Raw genomic sequence first — 14449 nt, 5'->3', positions numbered from 1 at the left:
CTTGCAGAATTTAATAAATAGGTGTAAATGTGTAACTGATAAACATCTGGAGTCAACCAGACTCAAGATGGCTGCCACAGCCAGCTGAGCTTAGAAAACACAGACAGCCTATAAATTCAGTGATTTTTATAGACATTGAGCTAAGACTTAGTGTGGTAGTAGCTGAGACTGATTCACAGCACACTTGTTGGGCGTTATCGAATTGTGCAATCATGAAAAACTTAAAATTTCCACTATCGATTTGCATTGAATTTTGTCTGTTAGCAAAATATCACCTGAACCACTGGACAGATGATTAGTGAAACATTTTTGAAATGATCATTGGATGTACATCTGCAAACGATTAACTTTTGGAACAAACTCAGAAGAAAGTTGCCACCAAAATCAACATAAAAATACAAAATTAGTTATAATTCCATAATTTTTACATATATTGTACTAAATCTTACTGTAGTTGTACTTTAGAGTCATTCACAACACATACTTCAAGTGCTACTCATTGGATAAGATCTGTGTTTAAAACTTGAGCATTAACTGTTGTAGTCAAACCTGTTTGTCTGTTAGCAAAATATCTAATGAAGCATTGGATGGAGTTTATTTTACAAAAAATCTAAATTTACCTATTAGATGTAGATCTAAAAGTCATTAACTTTTGGAGTCAGTCCAATTAAAGATGGCCAACGTAAATCAGGCTAAATTTGAACGTGGTAGTAGCTGAGAGTCATGTGAAAAACAAACACTGAGCATGAGATTGTGCAAAACGCTATTTTCAAGGTTTGACCCAAACAATACAGCTCGATCGTTTCTCAACATGTGATGATCTCAGTCTAAAACTCTGGTCTGACAGGCGTCAGCAGGCGGTCTGCAGTTCTTCAAGTAATACAAGGCCTTTATTATTTTTTAAATGAGAATAATCAAATTCAGTGTCCGAAGGACGGGCGCCATATTGAGAAAGACTCATCTTCTGCTCATGTCTCCTGCAGTTCTTCTTGAAAGCAAGTGGGACTGATGTTACCCTGCTGTGTAACCACGTTCTTCATCACATTATGGTGTTCTGTGCTGCAAAACATCTGGTTTGTCCTGTTTGCTTACATGCAAATTATTATTATTTTTTATTATTTGAACAAAAACCAAATCCAAGAAATGAAATGAAATCATTCCACGTCAACCACAACTCCATGAGACGCTTTGGGGAAATTTGAACTTCTTTGGTTGTAACTTCACCGCGACACATCATCCATCCAGTATCTTTACCTGCTTCTTCATTTTCGGGTCGTGGGGGGTCACTGGTTCTCATATCCAGCAGTATGAGAGGCAGGGGACACCCTGGACGGGTCTCCAGTCCATCACAGGGACACATCGAGACAAATGAGACAAACAACCGTTCACTCTGTCACCCTAGGAACAATTTAGAGTTACCAATTAGCCTAACATGCATGTTTTTGGTCTGTGGGAAATACCCGGAGAAAACCCACGCATACACGGAGAGAGCATGCTAACTCCACCCAGAAAGGCCCACCGGCCAGGATTTGGATCAGTGACCTTCTCGCTGAGAGGCGGCTGCTCTACCGACTGCACCACCATGCTGCTCACTATGTCACAAAATGGTTTTAAATGCTTACTACACCACTGATCTGTACTTCCAATGTGTGTGTGTGTGTGTGTGTGTGTTCATACCTGGCAGATGATTGTACAAACATAATCTGTGTTTTCTGTTGTTTAAGGAACTCCATATCTTCTCTGGTCTGGGAACGCCTCAGGGGGAGTTTGAGAGTGTCACTGCGGCGAGGGACGTCTGCGTTTGCCTCCTGGACCTGTTTACTCCACGACCCGACCACAGATAGGCTTTAGAAGATGGAAATGAAGATGGTGCTTGCATGTGCCTGCATGTTAGCAAAACATCTCATGAACCATTGAATGGGAAACACCCTGCAATAATGCATGAGGTTTGACCAAAGCAATCAGATCTCAGCAGAAGATGTCCTCAGTCTGAAACTCTGACATGATCGGCATTCTTTAATGGAATGCTAGACCTTAAATTTTTCCTGGAAAACAACCTGTTGCATTTTCATCTCTGAGATCGTACAGTGGGTACAGTTGACTGAACGTCCCCACAGCCAGCGAGTATACAAGAACGTGACTCACTGCTGCTCTTTCTATTACTGCCAAGCCATTAAGTCTTGCGTCACCACAGCAACCACGGCCACTGCGTGTAAATACATTTAGCTCCAAGTTCTGACATTCAAAACAAAGAATGTTTTTGTTGTGGAAACTAATTGATTTCCAAAGTGTTATGGCTCTCCTATCATGTCACGTTTGTGCAATCAAAGCTCACTGGAGAACAAACCATTTCAATTGCTCGTTTGTGCTGCATCACCTCAGACCTGCTCGCCTTGGACGCAGCTTCTGGCTGAATGAACTTTGCTGCCCGTAATTCAAAGCAAACGGCAGCCTGAGGACGCTCCAAGTCCACGTTTTGTTTTCAGACCTCCACTGTTGTCAACGGTGGAACAAATTAACGCCTGTGGGGATTATGCAACGGCTCTGGTAGAGTGATAGTTTATGGATAAAGTTTTATTTCATAGCTCAGCAAGAAAAACGTCATTCAACACGTGGATAGATTTGTTTGCATCCCTTCATTAATGGAAACATCCAACAAAGGTCCATGGAATAACTTGAAACTGACCAAAGTAATGAGAAGAACATTTCTGAAAATGAGCTAATGGAAAATCCAGTATTGCTTTTGAATTTTTATATATCAGAAATATATATATATAAACAAAATAAATAAAACTGGTCTTGACAAAAATGATGATACTTCTAAAAACGATTGAAATACATTTGAACACAGGGACGTGTTCAACTAAGGTGCGTCCTATAATTAGCATCACAAGTGCATTCAGTCTTGTTATCTATCAGTCTGCCTATTTAAAGGGTTAAAAGTACCGTATTTTTCTCAGTATAAATTGCAACTTTTTGCATAAATTTGCAAGTCCTTTGACTTATACAGCGACATGACTAATATATGTTTTTTTTCCATATTTATAACCCAATTTTTGGCTGAGATCTGACGATTTCATTCATTGACAAGGAAAATATTGAACACTACCATTTTCAGCCACTAGAGGGCCCTCGACTAATATGGCAAGCCAAGTGTCTCATTAATAGATAACAATGGCTATTAATGAGACACTCGGGTTGCCTTAGTAGCCACCTTCATCTCGCTCCGGAAAGCCCGGAACAAATATTAAATCAGCTGCATTTTGCCACACCGCCCAGGCGAAATGCAGCTGATTTGACCATTAAAGTGAATTTATTAAGTCAAAGTTCAGCTGAGACACACCTTTACTATAAAGTCAAGCAAACAAATAATTGTTTTTAGGTGGTTATCTTGTTAAATTGCAAAGAAAAACACAGCGAGTCGTCCCTCTGCGCGCTCCCGCAGGCGCAAATTGATTTTTGAAATACAACTGATTTGACCATTAAAGTGCATTTATTAAGGAAAAGTTAGACTGAGACAGACTTTTGCTATAATTTTGAGCAAACAAATAATTGTTTTTAAGTGTTAATCTTGTTAAAGTACTCCGGTGTACGTTCCCGCGGTCGCCACTTGGTAGCCAATCGATTTTTGGCACAACACCGTTCCACATTTCCGGGTGGTCAACGGTGGCACATAATTATTGCAACTTATACGGCAAAGCAACTTATCTATGTTTTTTTCCACTTTATTAGACATTTTTGGACCGATGCGACTTATACGGCGGTGTGACGTGTGTGGTAGCAAGTTCGATAGTCACTGTGCTGTTTACCTACCTGTCAGATAACTGGAACAGTTTGCTCACAAGGAATGGGCCAAAAGCTTCGAGAGTTACAGAAACTGTTCATTGCAGTGATTGTTTCAAAGGGTTCTACAATGAAATATTAACTTCAGGGCTCCATCCTTTTAGTTAAAGCCAGTTTCATAGTTTTAGTTTTTCATCCATAAGTTAAAAGCAATATTCAATTTTTTATTCCCTGACTTTCATAATTGTTTTGTCCCTTTTATTGCTTTTGTCAATTTTAAATGACTTCAGTGACCATTTTAAGATTTTCCTTTCTTTACTCAAAGTGTACTAACATTTTTATCCGTGTTTGTATTGACGTGGCACTTTTCGTTCTGCACTAAAAGGAAAAGGGAAGTTTAACAAACGGTAGCTTCTTTGTTTCCACACAGCTTTTCTAATCGACCTGATGCTGTTTCTTTTCTCCCTAACCCACGTAATCCATCGGCTGCAGAATGATTAATTACCGTTTGCCTGAGAATGGGGCATGGAGGTGATGAAAATGAAAATAATTAGAATATCGCGTTCCCCATGGTGAGTTTGGTGTGCAGAGCAGCTGAGCTGCGCAGGCCTATTCAACACAAACGAGTCTGGACAACAAAAAGCATCCGCTCAGCGTGGTCCCAACCACCTCCCTTTCAACAAACGACAGCAGAGGACATTATTTTTATATTTATTTCATTGATCGCGACTCAAAGTAAATTTATTACCTTTAATTCTGTCTGACTCTGAAGGAGGGATATGGAGTCAGAGTCACGCTGGCTTTGATAGACTCTTAGGCATTCTCTGCACATTCACTCACACATTTCCTGAAACGTAAAAAAAATAAAAAAATAACGAGCAATGTTCCTTTGCATAATTGTCACCCCGATGGAGCTCAAAACAGTGTTAATTTGTTTTGACTGGGAAGAATCATTTTATAGCAATTAAAAGAGACAACTTTTTTTTCTCCCCAGACTCAAGATTTTACCAGAAAAAGACTCAACTGGAATTTATGTCCCGTCACATTAAAAGAAAATGTCCATCAAACGAAAAGGGTAAAATTTTGTTCAAGCTTATGAAAGTTTAATAATGTTTTAATTGCCAGCTACGTGTGACTTCTTCCTTACATAATTTGCTGGAATTAATTAGCATTTATTTATTTTTTTTATTTAGCCATTCCTCTTGTTCAGAGGAGTTGTGATAGAGGTTTAGCGGTCTTGTTGCCTGAGGAATGAAGCAATCTCTTCTACATCAGGTTAAACAGGGCTCTGTCACAACAACCAGGGCCTCTTAGGACTTCTGCTATTTATCTCCATTAGAAAAGGGTGACACAGCTGTAAACATGGCCCTCCTCCATGTTTAATACTTAAAGATGTCTTTATTTGATGAAATTTGGACCCTTTTCATGTCAAATAATCTACTTTTTCCTCATCCAGGGAACTCTGAAAATAACTTGGAACTAGAGAAATTGTATTTCCTTCCAAAATGCAGGGTGAGTGCTTTTTGCAAAATACATTTCTGGAAAAACAGCTGAAACTAGCTAAAAAAAAAAGCATGCTGAAATGTAGCCGAAACAACAGAACAAGCTTAAGTTAACATAATGAAGAACACATGTTTTCTGAATTAGGTTTAGATATGTAGAAACGCACAAAAATGAGGAAATTAGCTAAAACCAGCTGAAATTGGCAAAACAAAAATAGTTGAAAATTAGCTGAAAAAGCAGAAAGAAGCACAAACTGCTAGGCTGAATGTAGCAGAAATTACCATGAAAATTATGAATTTATCTGAAAACAGTTGAAATTAGCTAAAAATGCTAAGCATGTATCTGTAAAGTTAGAATATGCTTAAATAAGCAGAAGAAAGCAGAAAGAACATGTTTGCCCAATTAGGCTAAAAGAAGCAGAAATGAGCTCAAAAAAGTTGAAATTATCTGAAAAAAGTCTGAAATTAGCATAAAACGAGCTGAAAAGTAGTTAAAAAAAAAGGCAAAAAGAAGCTTAAATTACCAGAAGGAAGTGGAGAGAGCATATTTTTGCTGAATTAGGTTGAAAAAAGTTAAAATGAGTGCAAAAAATGTGGAATTAGCTGAAAAAGCTAAAATGAGCATAAAACATCTAAATAGTAGCTAAAATAGCAGAAATAAGCTGAAAGTTGCATAAGAAGGTGAAATTAGCAGAAAGAAGTTAGAAGCAGAAAAGTGTTGTAGTTATCAGAAATAATCTGAAACGAGCACAGAAGCGCTGAAAAAAATCTGAAATTAGCTGAAAGGAGGTGAAAAAAGTTAAAATTTGTACAATAAAGCTGAAATAATCTGAACTAGGACAAAAAGTGAAAGGAGCCGTAAAAGACTGTAAACAGATCTAAAGATCTGAAGGATGTAAAATAAGCTCAATTCATTTTTCTATGAGAAAAAAAAAAAAAAGGCTAAATATTTCAAAAAGCTAAAGTTGCACCAATACCAAAAGTTTGCAAAAGTCAGCACCTTTCTCCTAAAGAAGCTGAACATTTTATTACCTAAATTGCTGAAATAACTTAACAACTGCAGGACGAGATTTGGGCCGAAAAAAGTACGGAACAGGGATAAGTCAGAATAATAAATATAAACAGGAAAACAATAGTGTGAATGCTTAATAAGCATTCAGCCTATTAAAAACTATTATTTTTATTTAATTAAAGAGCCAAACAGTGTTTGAACTTTTAAAAGTCTTTCACTGGTGCAGAAACTCACATCTTTACACTTTAAACTTTATGACTTTTAGGGTCCAGTTCATTTTACAGTAAGTTATGTATTTGTCCATGTTTCTGTGACTCTTAAGGCGATTTTACAGAAATCGAGCAAAACTTTGACACGGTAGTGGCTGAGAGTCATCCCTGATACTTTGAGTGTGAGATCTTGAGATATTACACTTTTTTTTTTTAAAATAGGACCAAATTGGCTTCAACTACATACAACATAAAATCTTATTTTAAAACTCTGGCATGAAAGGAAATGAGCAAATGCATACTTAGAACTACTATGCCTTTAATATTACTGTACTAATATATTTATTGGTTAACATATTTTTTGCTGTAACACTCCACTGAGTTTAAGTTTTATTAATAGCATTGGAAATCATGCCCTTATGTTCTTTGGAGGTAACAAAATATTAAAGCTGCCTTCAAATATCCACAATTCCATGTTTATTATTATTTATAATTAAAGTTTTCCATTTTAACAGAACTTTAATCACAAAAATGAAGATATTACCTCATGGGAACATTGATGCTTTGTTATTTATGCTACAAAACACACAGTGAGCATACGTTTCTGTGAGTAAGAACAAACCAGAATTCACTGGATGCGTTTCATTTTCTTGGCTTTTCTTTCTTGTTACCAGACGACAACCAGCTTCCAAACTCTCACAGAATAATAACGACACACCTGAATGATTCCTTCAAAGCTTCCGTCCTCAGTGACCCCGACTCCTTTTCGTTATTCTGGTTTCTGTTTTGAAAGTAGAGTCCAGACACGGCGTAGCTGCATCCTTTTCAGGCGCGGTTATAATAACAGGCATAATTTCTGAGGCAATCTTTAGTAAATTAATTTTTTTAAACTTCGAGTTTTCTCCTAGAGTAAAAATCTTTTTAGGAAAGTCATTTTGGCAGCAGGTGCATATTTTCCTCTCTACATAAATGGCTCCTGAACGAAAAAGGAAACTATATTACACCCCCACTACAGCTATGCTTTTTTTTAAAACAGCCGAAGCCTCAGCGGGTTTCACAGTGACTATTGTGAGCTTGAGCCTGACGCTCTAATACAGCCGACGGCTCGTAAAGCAGATCGTCCTCTCCAAGGATTGAACTGTGATCCAAGTTGACAAAGTTGGGGATGTTGAAGTGAGACAGGAACTCTCTGTCTGTCTTTGTCTTCTCCACGAGTCCACCAAGAGGTTGGTGTCCCCCGGTTTCCTCCAGGTCCTCCTCCATTTCATCCAACCCAGAGGAGCAGAGCCCTCTGCTCGTCTTGTCTCTGGCAGAGCGCCGGTCAGTGTCTCGTTTCGGCCTCCCCTGATCCTGATCTTCCTCGTTGATGTAGAAGTTGAAGTAGGAGCGAGAGCCCGTGAGCAGCGGGCGAGAGAAAGCCTTGTCGTTTTCGTCCTGGTGGCCATTGATGTCCACCAGACAGCTCCCCGGTCGCTGACGCTTCTCCGCCAAGTCTGGGTTTCTGTTCAGAGTGAAAACAGTCAGAGTAAGAAGAATGAAGAAAGGCTCTTTAACACTTTGTGGGGATTTTTCTTCTATTATCTTTTCCATTTTTCATAATTTCTTGTCTATACCTGGAAATTAATTGATATTCTAGCAGCACTTTATGAAGAAATAAAGGGTTTGAAGAAGAGCGCCATTTAAAGAAACGCTTCATCTTGGCTCAACCAACACATTAAATCTAATGGAATTCACTTTTCTAACAATTTTTCTTCAGTTTGACCCAAAAATGATGCCTTTACCAACACTTTCTAATAGAGTGTGCCAATATGTAAACACTGAAGCATCATCATCACTGGTCCTTTAAAATAATTTGTCTTGCATCTCATTGCGCAGCTTTGGAAAAAACAAACAAACAAAAAAACGTGCAAATTTAGCATTAAAACGTATGTTTCAATGGGAAATAATGCGCTAGGGTGGTTTTATGATCTGCAAAAATCAGCATGAAGAAAAAACATTGGGGATTGATGGGATTTTTGCAAAACAGACGAGAAAACCCAACTCTTTATGGAGTCATGCTTTTGCTCAGAATATTCTCTTCAAAACAGGAAGCAAAGGCTTTTAAAATTTTTTAAACTACTCCAACATAAAAGACTTAAGAAAAACATTTTAAAAATCCTGTGTGACCATTAAAGTCTCGTGCTTCTCTGACTTGTAGTTTTTGCACAGTGAGGCTTAATTTTCAGCCCGTGTCTGTCTGACTCGCTTGAGTTTGCAGTCAGGGAGCGAAAGACAGAGGTGGGAAGTAACCATGGTGACCATAATGAGACACTGGAAGCAGGTTTAACATTTCTTTTGATCTTGGTTATCTTTACTCTTTTTGTACTGATCATAACAAGTGTAGGCGTTTTATAGTTAGAATTTGGGGCAGTAGCTGCATTGGCACTCTTCAGAATTTATCCAGAATGTTGGTTTAATATTTCTTTAAGGTCCGGTAAAGTCGTATGCTTTTCATTCATTCAACCTTTACTTATACAGGTTAGTCTCATTGAGTCAAGAGGACTCATTTCAAAGAGAGACCTGTTTTAAACAAAAATATTTATTTATGTATTCATTTATTCATTAATTTAAAAGAAAAAAACAAATTAATTCAAAATAGGTATAGATTTGTAGGCTGTGATGTAGTCTACGAGATACATGGGCATACGGAGTATACCCACTAGAAATGTTTAAACATTTCAGTGCAGTAGTCCCTCACTACTTCATTTTATAGTGTTTAAAGGTATTTTTAATCCTGCAGTTTTTTTTTTTTTAGTTTTTTAGCTTTTAATTTTTTTAGTCCATGTTTTATTCTCTTTAGATATTTTATATTGTAGCACTTTGAGATCGTAAAATGTAAAGTACAGTCCAAATTGAACAAATTATTATAAACTTTTATTATCGCGGACTCGTTCTATCGCGGTTTTTCAAAATAAGATCGGACATGACACACAACTGGCTGATTGATGGATGAGCCGCACGATTGGCACGGAGCTTTTATTGAAAATAAATTATTTAAAATTATTTAACACCTGCTGCACATTTGTACAGCTCTTACGGCAGGATAAACTTCCTACTGCAGCTGATCAGCTGTTCTATGTACAGAGCGGATAAGTGGGCGTGGCCAAGACCGCTTGCAGGTGGCTGAGAGCAGCGGAGGCAGGGAGCTGAAATCATGACATTCTGTGCTCTTTTAGAGTGTTTAGAGTTTAGAAACACACACACACATATATATATATATATATATCAATACATATATAAAGAACAAAATAAACTACTACTTACTACTTGTACTACTATTCCTACTTCACTGTTTTTCACTTATCGCCGGTCTTCAGGGTACAGATCCCCCGCGATAAACGAGGGACTATTGTATATCCATTTAAAAGTGCCCAATGATTCATGACATACCATTATAGGCACATGTCATTGATGCGTTAAACAACAGTTAAATGATTCCGTAACAATCTATCCCGATCACGCTGCTTGCCTTTATGATGGTTTGGTTTCATGTCTCGAGTACCCGGACTCAAATGCTTTGGGCTGAATGGATCAGATCTTGGGGATTTTTACTCAGACATGTTCCATCGGTGTGACCATGTTAATTTGGACATTTCGGAACCGAGTGGACCAAACACAGACTCAAGGCAGATGTCATTAAGTTCTGCCTGTCCCCAAAACAAGTATGTGTTTATCTAAATTTTGGTTGCCTTGGTTGTCCTTGAAGGCCACCTTATCTGAATTTCGCCTGGAGAAAATGTGATCTGGCGCTCACCACCCCCTCCCTGAGGAATTTCCAACTGATAAAAAGATGAAACCCCGCTGAAAAAAACTTTGTGTCATCATTTCAGGACTCTGGATTCTCATAGATGTTATCCTTGGCCGTTCCTCGACATACCTCGAGAATGTTTATGGATCTCACCGGAGGACATTTACTGATTACAGTGACCTCGAGAGCATCTGTAGGCATTGTTGACCGCTCTCGTCTCTTCCTTCTTCCTGCTCTGCAGAATGTCTACGTAAATATGTGCTTGTTTGTGCGAGGCGTTTTTTCAATATTAGGGGTTTTTCTCAGCCAAGAAAAAAGTCTGATAGGAATTTTTTTCGCCTCCAACTCCTACATGTGTCCAGTTAACCACTGCTTTTGTCTGTCCAAACAGGTCTCACTTGTAAATGAGTCTTCGAGGCTCAATGTGATTTATCTGTTTAAATAAAGGTTGAATTAATCTGTATGCAGCGCTTGTTTATTACATTTACTTATCCATCCAGCAAATTATTGTATAATTCTGTATGCAATACTTGAACGTGTTTTGCTTTGATACTGTTTTGTAAATTCTATAACATGATGTCAATAGAAAGCCAACTGTTGTACAAAGTTTGTCGTACATTTATTCAAATATAAGGATCAGAGAAATTTGGAAATGTTCAGTATGCTTAAAAAATAATTGACAGTTACATTGTACTAACCACTGTACTTTGGTTTCGAAGTACAGTATACCCACTACAAAAATGTGGACTATACTGTTTATAGGTATAGTTATCATATAGGTTACGTATACGTATAGGTTTCCCATCAGCTTCAAGTCGTGTGTTTGAATCTTTTCTCTTCCCTCAGCTTAATGCTTCAATAAGGTAAGATTTGAACAAAGCGATGTAGAATGCAGGCCGGTCTGTGAAATACTCACTCCGGGTGTGGAGCTCCAGTCTTTGTGAGCAGCGTGAGGACAAAGAACATGAACATGACAAACACTGCCAGTCCAACCCAGAAGCCTATGACGATGGAGTCTGAAAGGTCAGAGAAGAAGGTTTGTTATCAGTCACTTGTTTTCTCAGTTCATCTCCTCTCCTCTGTGGGTTTAATGTGACTGAGGGGAGCAAAATCCTCAATCACCGAGTTCAAGTGAGCATTAAAATTTCTCCCAAATGTAATTAGGCTGCTGTGGGTACATTTTATGTCCCATTAAGTGTCAGTCGAATCAAAGCTAAAAGTCTGCATGGAAAGATGCTGAGACGCACAGAGCAATAAACAGTGAAGGTGTAATGAGTCAGAATAAATGTAAAGTACACACTCAGCTTACATCTGTGCACTCTGAGTCCCTCAAAAGACACGGGCTCTTCGTCGTCATAGTATTCGTACTGCCACACGTAGTCACTGCGTCGCGCGCTGATTTGGCTCCGGTTATGGAAGTCGGACATTTCCCACCGTTTGGACGCGCTTCAAGCCCAGAGGACAGACGGGAGACATGCAACCGAAACGCCGCACGAAGTCGGCAAACCCAAACGTCCGGGGAAGTTGCGCATCTTTTGTTCCTGGTTGCAAATTTGGAGAGTCTAGAAAGAGAGAGAGAGACAAATAAAAGAGGGGGAATTCCGCACAAATATGCGCTCGGATGTTCAGCAGAGATGGGAATTTGGAGACGGGGGGAGTAAATCCATGGTGTTAGAACGCGTAAAGTGCATCCATCATGTCCTGTCTGAGAGGCAGGCAGCGGCCGTCTGATGCGCAGCACCTCATCCAGCTGCTGGGAGGCTGGGAGGCTGGGAGCCCCCCCTCCCTGAACCGTGTCCTCAGTGATGCGTTTCAGTCCTCACGTGTTTGCTCTGAAAGCAACTTCAGCTCCAATTAAAAAGGACGTGACACTATCGCCCGCCGCTGAAAACTGGTTTTGGGTTGTGTGTGAGTGTGTCTGTTAGCGAAATATCTAACGAACCAGCGCGCGGATTTCAATGCAAATCTTAGAACGTGATCACTGGTGTTCCGTCTATGAGTGATTCTCTTTTGGAGATAAGGTCAGTCAAGATGGCTGCCACAGCTAATTAAAAACACAGCTGTGGCTCCATCTCAGCCAATATGAGAGATATTGAGCTAAACTTCTCTGGAGTAGCCGAGACTGATCCCAAAGACAGACTCTGAGCGCTACATTTTTTTGTTGAAGATCTTGCCTTGAACTATTTGGAGTGCACGCTGTTTTTCTGTTAGCAAAATATATTCACAACCAGAGGACAACTTTCAGTAAAGCTTTCTGATAAATACTGATTTTCTTTTGGAGCCAGACCAGTTCAAGATGGCCGCCGCAGCCAGTTCTTAGAAAACACGCAAAAAAAGGCTTTACAGATGTTGTGCTAAACTGCACTAACTCTGAGTGCTGCTCGCTGATCTTTGCTTAAAACGTTAGCGTTAACGTTTGTAATCCATGTTTGTCTGTTAGCAAAATATTCCATGACTCGTTGGAGGAATTTTAATGACACTCTCAGAAAGTATTCTTTGGATGTACTTTTACAACTCATTAAGTTTTGGAGTTAATCCAATTAAAGATGGCCACCACTGCTAGAAATCAACAGCTAATGAAAACTGCCTCCAACCCAGTCCGTTTGAGAAATATGACGCTACTACTTGATGTGGTAGTAGCTGAGAGTCATACACAACACATGTTCCGAGCATGTGACCTCACAACTCAACCTCTCAGATTAAAATGACTTCAGGTCAGTCTGGCATGAAAAGTGGATGAGCTGCAATTATAAAAGTGATGACATCACACTTTTTAACACTATGCTGTGAGACATAAAACACAACGTAATAAAAAATGATTTTGTTGCTTTTTAATCAAAAATAAGAAGCTTGACATAAGAGGTTGTGACTCTAATTTAGCAGATTATAGTTTTTTGGAAAATTAGCATAATATAATTTTTAAAAGAGCAGCTCGTGAGACTTAATTAAATGCCTGAGTCATCATGCTGTCATGTTTTTATGAAACGATGCAGAAATGTAACAAGAAGTTTCTCAGCTCTAATTTAGTCAGCAACATATTTTTTTTACGTTTTTAAGTCTTGTATAAATAGTCAATAGTTCTTTACTCCAAATTTGTGCGTAATAAGAGGAAAAAAGCTGAATATGAAAAATGATGAAAAGGTGATTTTGCCATTTTTAACTTGTGAAAAGCATCCAGAGTGAAAGAGCGACACAGTTTATTCGTTAGAGCCAAACTTTTGTTGCAGCTGTGGATAAAAGCATGACTCACCATTCGATACATTTTCACTAACAATAATTTAGAAATGATTGTAAGAGTCGGTTCACGGTTGAAAATACATTTTAAATTTCTAATCCAGTAATGGCACTCATTTTCTCTTTTAACGAACTTCTGTTCAAAGAAGCTTAATTAAAGCTTGAACTTTTGAGGAGTCTCTCAAGCAGACGTGCATCAGTGACCTCGCTCCAGCAGTAATGTTCAGTTGTGCAGCTGGAAATGCATTTTCTGCATCGTGGATGATTAGAATGACCCAAAACAGCCGGAGTCGTCGGCAGTAATGGAATGATGCAGATATGGTGTTTAGACGGTGAGTGAAAGCCACGCATTCATTTTGTCTGCAGCAAATGTTCACTTTTAAAAAGTTCAATAAAAGTGAGAGGCTTTAAAACGACAGAATTTAGTATCATTTATTGTTGATATCAGAAATGACAGCAGATGATACAGTCAATGTTTTTATTTTTTTTACTTTTGTAGAATTACGTCCTGAATATACACAAGAAGAAAAATAAATCCAGTTTTTACAAACATGTAACACCAGGTTAGACACAAGGTCTGAGCCCAACAACATCACAAATTATACTTTTTATTTTATGAAAGCCCATTTCATTATAATACAGCTATCAACTTATCCATCATCATCCATCATCCATCCATTCATCATCCATCCATCCATCCATCCATCCATCATCCATCCATCCATTCATCATCCATCCATCCATCCATTCATCATCCATCCATCCATCATCCATCCATCTATCCATCCATCCATCCGTCCGTCCGTCTGTCCATCTGGCCATCCGTGTGTCCGTCCGTGCGTCCGTGCGTCCGTGCGTCCGTGCGTCCGTCCATTCGTCCGTCCGTCCGTCCGTCCGTCCATCCATCCGTCCGTCCGTCCGT

The 14449-nt window shown here is 38.8% G+C and overlaps 1 protein-coding gene across 1 annotated transcript; it reads right to left on the bottom strand.

Annotated features, from left to right (window-relative positions):
* Positions 1-7419: 7419 nt before the first annotated feature.
* LOC119418269 (melanocortin-2 receptor accessory protein 2A-like) lies at positions 7420-11815 on the bottom strand. The gene is made up of 3 exons (XM_037685530.1): positions 11603-11815; positions 11210-11309; positions 7420-8007 (listed from the first exon to the last, which is right to left on the bottom strand). The coding sequence occupies exons 1-3, from the start codon at positions 11718-11720 to the stop codon at positions 7551-7553; spliced, it is 675 nt and encodes a 224-aa protein (XP_037541458.1). The 5' UTR covers positions 11721-11815; the 3' UTR covers positions 7420-7550.
* Positions 11816-14449: the final 2634 nt, after the last annotated feature.

The sequence above is a fragment of the Nematolebias whitei genome, chromosome 12 (genome assembly GCF_014905685.2).
Source record: "Nematolebias whitei isolate Nwh7 chromosome 12, NemWhi1, whole genome shotgun sequence".
Classification (NCBI taxonomy): Eukaryota; Metazoa; Chordata; class Actinopteri; order Cyprinodontiformes; family Rivulidae; genus Nematolebias; species Nematolebias whitei.
The sequence above is the reverse complement of the archived record's forward strand: the minus strand, read 5'-3'. Positions and strand labels throughout refer to the sequence as shown.